The sequence below is a fragment of the Montipora capricornis genome, chromosome 12 (genome assembly GCF_036669925.1).
Source record: "Montipora capricornis isolate CH-2021 chromosome 12, ASM3666992v2, whole genome shotgun sequence".
Taxonomy (NCBI): Eukaryota; Metazoa; Cnidaria; class Anthozoa; order Scleractinia; family Acroporidae; genus Montipora; species Montipora capricornis.
In genome coordinates this window covers 26,835,008-26,845,007 of record NC_090894.1, presented here as the reverse complement: position 1 = coordinate 26,845,007, position 10,000 = coordinate 26,835,008, and the positions used below count along the sequence as shown (strand labels likewise).

The 10,000-nt window shown below is 41.7% G+C and overlaps 2 protein-coding genes across 4 annotated transcripts in view; one reads left to right on the top strand and one right to left on the bottom strand.

Moving 5' to 3' along the window:
- Positions 1 to 5,300, top strand: part of LOC138027262 (uncharacterized) — an 8,687-nt gene extending 3,387 nt beyond the window's left edge. For 2 of the 3 annotated variants that reach the window (XM_068874817.1, XM_068874816.1), the window contains exon 3: positions 1,491 to 2,647. In XM_068874817.1, the coding sequence (XP_068730918.1) occupies positions 1,491 to 1,990 (500 nt within the window). In that variant the 3' untranslated portion in view covers positions 1,991 to 2,647. Of the gene's footprint in view, positions 1 to 1,490; positions 2,648 to 5,187 lie in introns of those variants that run through there. The other variant, XM_068874818.1, reaches the window with a different exon arrangement.
- Positions 3,854 to 10,000, bottom strand: part of LOC138027259 (uncharacterized) — a 20,816-nt gene continuing 14,669 nt past the window's right edge. The window contains exons 6-7 of the mRNA XM_068874812.1: positions 8,744 to 9,088; positions 3,854 to 5,105 (exon numbers count right to left, since the gene is read on the bottom strand). Coding sequence (XP_068730913.1) covers positions 4,676 to 5,105; positions 8,744 to 9,088 — 775 coding nt within the window. The 3' untranslated portion in view covers positions 3,854 to 4,675. The remainder of the gene's footprint in view (positions 5,106 to 8,743; positions 9,089 to 10,000) is intronic.

Below are 10,000 nucleotides of genomic sequence, written 5' to 3'. Positions count from 1 at the left end.
AATATGGGGCCACCATTCAAGATCTGGCTGCTAGGGGACATAATTAGAAATTCTACGATGAGAATTTTCGTTTTTTGCGCCAATCCAGTGCCACAGCTATTCCTTGGGGGAATATTCATTGGAAATTGTGGTTACGATCTCAGGCCCCTACAAGAAAACCTCTCCCAATTGCTGGTACGGTTAAACCTACCGATGTTCCCGGAGGTTTTGTTTTAAATTCCATAAAGTGGGGTGAATGTTCTGGGTGCTCGTTTAAGCATTCTTGTCCAAAGTGTGATGCCCCCCATCGGGCGGTGACTTGTAATTTTCGTGCATTCAACAGAAAGTCAGCACACAGCATCCATGCAAGGGGGACTCCCAGATCCCCTAGCAGCCAGACCACATTGCCAACTTCAGCGGGGGTTGCCCACGCCCGTAAATAATGATCGGTTCTTTTTTTTTTCTTTTCTGGCTATGTTTCTGAGATAGTAGAGTATTTGGGACATGTACAAGTACAAGGAAAGGTTACGTTTATACAAACGTTGGCCGTGTAGCACTTATATTTCAAACAGAGTTAACTGACTAGAGGGTAATGTGAAGTGCTAGATTTCTATCCCATATTAACCATGTGAGCGTTATCCTTACTGATGGAAATGGGCCCACACAAGGACAGAGAAAAACTCTGACCAGGGTGGGAATTGAACCCACGTGATTGTATAAACGTAACCTTTCCTTGTACTTGTACATGTTAATTGCCGTGACTTTAACATCTTCAGTTCCCACGGCCTGCTCCTGTCTGATCTTGTAGCTCAGTTGGTAGAGCAGCGGTGATATAACCCGAAGGTCGTGGGTTCAATTCCCACCCTGGTCAGAGTTTTTTGCTGTCCTTGTGTGGGTCCATTTCCATCAGTAGGGCTAACGCTCACATGGTTAATATGGGATAGAAATCTAGCACTTCACATTACCCTCTAGTCAGTTAACTCTGTTTGAAATATAAGTGCTACACGGCCAACGTTTGTATAAAAACACCCCATTTCCGTATCAGACTTGCTCGTGGGGTTAAAGAGGACTTGACAGTTTGGCAACAATTTTTCTCTGAATTTAATGGCCGTTCACTTTTTCTTTCTGATGCTTGGAGTAATTCCCATCAGCTCCAATTGTTTACGGGTGCATCCGGTGCCATTGGGTTTGGTGCAGATTTTGGCAAGCATTGGTGCTTTGGTGCCTGGCCAGAGAACTGGCGTCACCGCAATATCGCCTTCTTGGAATTCTACCCCATTGCGCTAAGCTTACATCTGTGGGGGCAGGAGCTTAAAAACCAATGTGTATTACTTGTCACTGACAATGAGGCTCTGGTCCATGTCATTAACATACAGTCTTGTTGTGATAAGAATTTAATGTTTTTTGTGCGTAGGCTGGTGCCAGTGTGTTTATTGCACAATATATGTTTTAAGGCCAAACATATACCTGGTTTCCAGAACAGATTGGCTGATTCTTTATCTCGATTGCAGTTGGAGATTTTCAAACGCCTGGCACCAGCTTCCATGCACCAAGCTCCCACAGCGATACCTCCCCATGTGCAGCCTCTCAGTTGGCAACCATAGCCTCCAATTTACTTCGTTCCAGTCTTCAGCCATCTTTTCTACCAGTTTACCAGCGTTATGTCTCCCAAATGCTTAAGGGGTTTCACAAAGTTGGCTTTCGTCTGGATGGTCGCCTGCCAATCACTCTCCCTATCTTGGATCAATTGTTCTTGGTTGCTCCTTACTTGGTAGGTTCTCCCTACCAGGTTTGCCAGTTTCAAGCTATGTGTTCATTGGCATTTTACGCCTTTTTGCGCCTAGGCGAAATAACAGGATATAAGGGGGGCAGTTCCAGTTATCCTTTGCAAATCTCCCAGTTCAGGAAGCTCGTAAACAGTTCCCAGGAGCTGATCGCTTTCAAAGTTACTTTCAAACAGTATAAGCACAGTTATAATGACCGCCCTTTTTCAATTGTCGTGTCCCGCTAACATCATTCATGTCCAGTTGAGCTTTTGACCCAGTACTTAGAGTTGAGGGGAGCTAGCCCTGGCCCCCTTTTTAGAACAGTGGATGGAGCACCAGTTACTAGATCCTACTTTTCTAATCAGCTAGCCTCTTCTATACGGCGGTGTGGTCGCTTTCATTACCTTAAACTTAATATGCCTTATGTTGTGGTTTCTTCTCTTGTTGTGCTGCACTTGCCTGGGGGTGGGGCTGCATATGTATAGGCATATGCTTTGGCGTTTTCAGTGCCCTCATCTTTACTGGGCCAAAATTGTTATCAAGAGAACAAGTTTTTGTACATTGTTTAAATAAAGGCGGCTATGAGTTCATTGCCCATAGCCATTCTAGTCCAGTTATTGTTTGTTATCTGCCCAGTAAACATAGCTCAGGCAAGGCAGCTCACTAGGAAAATCTTGTGTCCGATGGGTAATGGAGATAGGGCACAAATGAAATATATTCTTACAAATAAAATTTTTATGGCTTCATCTTCCCTTAGTTATTTGGCGGATAATATGAGGAGTACTGAGACTTGAGGGAGGAGTCAATAGAATTGAAGCAAATACCCTCTAGGGTCTTAATGCTAATCACGCGATCATGATACACTAAAATCAACAGTCGCTTTCACACTGTTGACGGCTCCAGACGCTTGCTTCGACCCCCCCCCCCCCCCCTCCTCCACTTGTTCCAGCCACTCCTTTTTCCTGTTTTTCCAGGTAGTTATTGTTGCCTTTTCAGTACCCTCACTTTTACTGGGCCAAAATTGTTATCAAGAGAACAAGGCAGCTCACTAGGAAAGTCTTGTGTCCGATGGGTAAGGGAGATGGGGCATAAAGTCCTCTATTGGTTTTATAAAATATTCCTCAAAGACAATTTGACAAATGAAGTAAAATTCTGGTTGTTTTTTTTACTTCTTGATTGAAACAGATTTCTTGATATATTCTCATATTTCCTACCAGCCAATCAAAACGCGCGTCTGACTACATAACCAATCGAAATTCGTGTGATGTCACAGCCTTGTTTCCATACTCTCATTTAAACCCAGCTATTGACCAATGCATGAGAGTGGGGCGTACTATCCTAATTATTTAATAAATTATAATATTGCTCAATAACAATTATTCACCGAGCCTGAGGTTAATAATTATTATAAAATAGTATAATAACATAGATGATTATTTGAAATATAAAAATTATGCATTTTCTTTTAAACAATTAATTTACTCGTCTTCCACCTCCACAAAACGACTTGCGTAGTACAATCACCTATGTAGTTATACTAAAAATGATTAATAGCTTAAGTGCTAACCTAAGAGATCTAAACAAAATACTTAAAGAAACTTCTTAAAAGACCTCTTAAAACAAATACTTTGTTTGTTATTAGTACATTCGTAAGATTTTGGTTAATCTCAGCGTGAACATTATTATTTTTTGCAATGACTGCAAAATTCCTGCGCGCTCATGTCAAAGTAGTGTGCGGATCGGATCGGCTATCGCCTCGTGGATGCACAGCGACTTTGACAATGCTATGACGAAATTCATAACCAATAACAGGACAGACGCATGAAAAACTGACATCGATTTGCTAAATGTATAATAATTTATATAAAAGACAGTAACTCTCGATTCAAGCCTTCTGCTGCACAAAAATCATTTGGCATCATACGACAAACGTTTGTCACTGAAATTTAACTACTCTCTACTCTTCAAGAGATATTATATCTATCATTTACGATAAATCTCGGTCATTCCCTCTGGATCGGAGAACAATTTCAATACTTGGACTCTGGTGAAGTTATTATTGAGCAGTATTTCCACGCCAACACCAGAGCAAGAGAAGCCGCTGAAGATGGCAGAATACCCCATGCTGCCGTCCATAAAGTTCTTTTAATTGCGTATTTGAGATCACGTGGAACCTCTTTATCAAAGCTAGACTTTGACAGCCAGATGAGAACTCTGCATGGTCTCGCTTTGAGGACGAGGGTATCTGTAACTTGAAAATAAACCACTACGTTACAACCTATCCATCTATGGCTTTTCACACGATTTGGCTGGTATCCTCGCTGTGCTGTTCGGATTTTATACAGGGGATAGAAAATGGCCTCCACACTTATCAAATTATGTTTTTGGAACACACTGTGACACACTACACAGTACGCCATTTTCGAGATTACCTAGTACCAGGAGCCCATCAGTAGGAGCTTGCCTCTCCCATACAAGCCCTTTGAGTCAACCTATGCCCGTATCTTTCTATTTTTAGAACGCCACGAGTTGTTCGGCACTGCATGCGCCGTTTAAAATAGCCAATCAGAATAAAGTCCTTGTCTAACGAAGACAAAAAATTAATAGCAAAAACAATGTACGCAAATTGTGCGAATTTGTCCGTCTCCTGCTGACCGGTTGGTTCTAAAAATAGAAAGATACGGGCAAAGGTTGACTCAAGGATATAGTACACATGGCGGCCTCTACTCATGGGCTCCTCCTAGTACCTCTTTATCAAATCAATATTTTGTGATTGGCTATAGTCCATAAGGGAAAAAAATGTAATCAGAAAAGGAATAAAAATGAATTAGCATAGTAAAGCCGGATAAGACACTGGTCTTACTTGAGGACAAGTGTAAATATAACTTGAAAATAACTTCTTAGGTCTCGATTTGTCCATTTATAGTTTTTCACACAATATTGCTGGCATCTTCGCTTTGCTGCTCTCTAAACCCAAAATTCTTCATGAAGTCATCCTTTTCGGCTTCTACGCATGCTCGGTATCCCTCTCGGTGATAAGCTGCAAACATTCGGGAAGTGAAGAACTGATTCATGGTAGAGTGTTGCGGGAACGTACCACAGCAAGAGTCAGACAGTCCCCAGCAATGATGACCATGGCAGCACGGACAGCAGCACCAAGTTAGATTATCGACGTCGCTTGCTTCCAGGCATATTCCAGGCTCCAGTCCATCGGCCTCGTCATCAAACGGAGACAAAGGGACCGAAGGGATGGGATTTGGCGGGCAACCAACACTGTCATTTGGTTTTCTGGGTGTGATCAACATAATTTCACCGTCACCGCTGCTGCCAAATTGACTTTCTTTATACTGAACTTGGAACCTTAAAGAAAACAAACGTGATTTATTGATTGTACTGATTTCGCCTTATTTACAGCAAATAACTCCTGTTTTTATTGTTTTAGACTTGGGAACGGATTTTGGCTGGGACTAGAATGTTGATTGCTTGATTGTGTTGTTGTTACCCTTCTTGCCGCAAATAACTCCGGAGCTCGGAGTTTACGACTCCTTTCTGCAAAAAACAACTTTTGGAATGGCCATAGAGGAGTTTTATGATAAACAACCTTGACCGGTTTTGGAAATCTGCGTTGTTCCCTTCGTCAAGTGTCTTTGCTGCTCAAATTTGGCTTCAGAAGATAGCAGGAAACCGGAAAACTTTAGGCGAACCTCCCGTAAGCAATCGCCTATGGAAGCCAGTAGGTCACTTTTGAAGGGTTACAGCAATTGGGATTTGCCTGACCCGAAGCCCTTTGGTACTTTGGAAATATGGAAGCTTGGAGTGGTGATGGTTTTCCAGGGATGATTCGACAATGCTCATTAGTCTACAGGTGTCGATTGACCACTTATGTCCAGAAATATATGCAAATGATTAGTTTCAGGCCAATTTTGATATCAAACACCAAGTGACCCCTTAACTCTAAGAATGATTGCCACCTCTTTTCAACAATGATGTCAGTGTTATGGTTGGCGTTACTTTTATCTTGGGGTAAATAAACATTTAAATATTTATGTGTTTTATCTTGACGTAAGGAGCAGAGTTTAGAGAAATCTCACTAGAATGCCTTAAAATGAACGTGTTACGTATTAACAAACTGGTTCCGTGTTCCTAAGTCGTGTAATATTGAAAAGGAATTGGAGATCTTACAGTGTGGCAACACCTGGTACTAGACGACGAATTAACAGGAACAGCTTTTTTCTTCGTATGGACAGGAACAAGGCTCAACTCTCAAGAATTTCCTGTGGGTCAGCACACGGGATAAGGTCCTGTTTCCCATTGGTTTGAGGTGTCTGCTCAGATGTAGCTAACAGGTTTTCTAGAGGTGGAACCAAACGAAACGGCCTATGATTTCTTCGATAGTACAGTTTCCAGAAGCAATAGCACAGGAGCGTGATCCGATCATCTTCTTGCACACCGCTGCAAGTGTTCTCATTTGGTTTGTTCACCCTAATGGTCTCAGTAGTCTGTAATTCAAGCAGTGCTTTACTTCTGAGTTTGTAGTAGTAGGCCTGCTTTTGTATGGAGGCAATAAGGTTTTGCTGCACACTCTTTGGAGGGATTGTTGCAGGTTCGAGCAATCTTGTTGCTAGCGGTAGCAGTTTGCTTGTTCTTTTGCTGAACAGACTTTGAACGATAGCCTACAAGGGTCAGATATGGATAAAACGTTCCAACTGCTGCCTTCTTCATAATAAATTCACATATTTTGACTGCACTCTCAACCTTTCCATTGCTTTTGGGGTTGCGAGGTGAGGAGGTTATGTGTTGAAAACGCCAGTCTAAGGCAAACATAGCAAGCAAGTCGGTGCAAATTTACTTTCTAATTGGTCAATTGTCAGAAGCGAGGATCTCTGGTATTCCATGACGGTTAAATTGCAACTTGTCGATCACATTTCTAGAATCTGTAGTCTCCAGATTGTTAACTTCAATAAACCACCAGTAATAATCAACGGGTCATCAGGTACTGGCTTCCATCAAACTGCATCAGGTCTGTTCCAACCATTTGCCAGGGCATTGATGGAATTTCGTGTGGCATTAACGGTTCTCGAGGTTGCTTTGGCTTTCAAGAGTTAGTAATACAGACATCACACCTCAGGATTAAATCTTTTAATTCAGTCAAGTATTCATCCTTGACGGTTAAAACTCTTCTCTTGCATGGCGGAGGCATCCTTGGATACCCAAGTGAGATGAGTGAACCTTTTCCATCATCTCGTGTCCTAACACGGCTGTTACAATGATACGCTCATACTTAAACAGCATATCATTATTATTTGAAACAAGGGTACTTCGGCTTAAGTACTAGGCTAACCTTCCAGTATAGTGGACGATAGATCTGAAGATCAGCATCAGAGGTCGCGGTTTTTCTGAAGTCGTTATAGCGTGCATCTGAGATCAGTAAATCATCAACCAAAAACTACCACCTCAAGCTTATAATATTCTGTCTGTGGGTTGGGTTCGATAGGCTCTAGATATTTCCATAGTTTCTCCCTTCCGGTACTTTAATTTACGTCAATGTTGTATCATTGAAGGCGTTACAGCATTGGGTGGAGACGCTTGCGAGCAGAAGCAAGGTCTTTCTTGCAGATAGCTTCTAAAGACTGGTTGTCAGTTTTGAAATGAGCAATGTCTCGGCCATAGAGGTAGATACGGAACCTCTCAGAAAAAGACTACTGTTCCTTCTCAATTTGGGGATAGCGACGCTCAGCGTGAGTCAGCGCCCTAGAATCAAATGTAACTGGCCGATGACCCAAGTCCATACAGCAAGGCGTTATATTCAACTGTAACTGCTTGGATGACGTCATAAAACTTTAGTGCTGAGGCTTGACAAACAAGACTCATTATTTTCTGGACAGCTTCATCATGAACTGGGAGCCAGCACCACTTAACTTCTTTAGCTTCAAGACGACGCAGAGGGTTCCGATACACTGGACAAGTGTGGAAGAACGTTTGCGAGATAATTAACCATACCAAGAAATCTCTTCAACAAAGTCACATCTGTTGGGGTAGGAATGTCTTTCATAGGGTTGACCTTGTTTAGATCTGTAACGATACCTTCAGCAGTTAGCAAATTCCCCATGAAAAATTCTTCGGACAGGCGGAGCTTGCCTTTCTGAGGATGAAGAATTAGGTTTAACTTACAGCACCTTTCAAGGTATGCAGTTAAATTTTGATCGTGATCCAGGACAGCATCTTCCCCATTGTCTCCAAAACCTCACACGAGAAAGTCGTCAGCTATTACTTGCACTCCCCCAAAGACCTTCATTTGCCTTAATCATTTTTCGCTACATAAATCGGGCGCAGAAGAGACACGGAATGGCAACCTTAACCAGCGAAATCTACCAAATTTATTAAACGTAGTGTGATAACTGGAACTCACCGACAGCTTCACCGTCGTACTATACCAGGTCATAAACCACTACTTGCATCTAAGACATGGTGTAACGTCATCTCTTTTAAGCATGGGCAGATACCAACTGCGAGCAAATCTTTGAAAAGTTTCAGGAAACCTAGAACCTACGGTCAACTCTGTAAATGGGTTAGAATCCCACTTTTGACCCCATGTTATGATTTCAGGGAAGACAAACAACGGAGAAAAACAAGTAGTTCTAATAGTCTCGAAAGCACGAGGTCGGCCGAGGTCACAAGACAAAAGTAACGTCAGAATAACAATGACATCATAACAGTGATATTGTAATTGGGGAGAGGATCCAGGGGACACTTTGTGGCGCTTATTGAAATCCGCGTCCAATCGTTTATACTCGCATTTCTGGCTGCGATTGACGGAAACCGTTCAGTGCTAATAGCGAAGTAACCTGGAGACTTTAATTGACCAATCAGCTTGATTCTTTCTTTTAAAGAGAATTGTTGTAAGAAAACAAAAAATAGAAGAATAAGAAGAAACAGTTTGTTTCTTCTTATTCTTCTATAATATAATAAACCAATAATAGAAAAATGCATGTACAAACTTGAAAACTCGTGGCAGTTTTCCCTTCTTTGGATCTTGAAACGCGTCGAGCATGTACGAAGTGACATCACCACCGTCCTTACTCAAAAAAGAGCAGTCAAGGTAGGTTCTGGCTAGCATCAACGCGTTCAAAAGTGAGTTACCATAATGCTCCTCGTCTTCCTTGTGGTCACCGTCGACAACAACGATCTTCTTCACACGCTTCTTAAGCAAAGGCAGTAAGGCGAGATTTTCCACATGACCACCGTCGCTAAGAAGCAGTATTGGCGGCGGCATTGGCCCAATGTTGTTCTTAGAAAAGGTTTCCCTCACAAACTGGACAAATGAGATATGAACGATGAACCACCTGAGAGAAAAGAAAAACAGAATGCGAGCAGGTACAGAAATTTTGCGACACAACTTAAACATCATGGCTGCGACGAGAGCGCGGTTTCATTTGATTACCAAAATCTAAGACCACTTTCAGTCAAACTGAGTTCCAATCTTCCTTGTGAGTTTAAATTTTCTTTTATTTTTAAAACAAAGCCATTTCCACAGATAAACAAGTTATTGAATGTGAACGTTTGAACTAGCTATATGCGAACGAGACGGTGCGGTGAATTCGGATATAGTGCTTTTCTGTGGTTAATGAAAGGATACGAACACCTCAACATTGATCATGTCAAATCAGAGGCCAGCGCAAGAATAGAGGCGCGCAACGACAATTCTTTACATTTACCAAACAAAGTGTTTCTTCATCTCTTTTGTGACTTTCACAATTTTTTTTAGTGTATTTAGCTCAATATTCGGGTTCTTTAGATGAAGTTGCAAGTGAGAGGCCTTGAAACGTCATACGTCGAATTCACCCCTGATTTTGTCTCTCCTAATGTACTATCTGGCCTTTTTAATTTTATCCAAAATATAAACATACTAAAGGTGCCTTTTCGAAAACCAAAGTAATTCATTAAACGAGCGCTCCAGAAAACCTCTCAGCCAAAAAAAATTGTAAGTGGCTTTTCTGGTAATCACGCCTTACGGACGTACGCGCGAAAATTTTTCAACATTGATTTTTTTCTGAAACTTTTACCGCTGTAAGATGATGAGTTAGTTATGTCAGAAATGTAAAAAGAATGGGGGGTCACCGACTTCGTTTTGGAGGGAACATGCCCGGAAAAACACCCAAAATGTGACAAAATCGGGCTTCGTTAGCGAATAAGGCCAGTGTCTGTAAACCCAAATATATTGCAATTAAATCTTTGAAGTGAAATCTTCTCTGCCA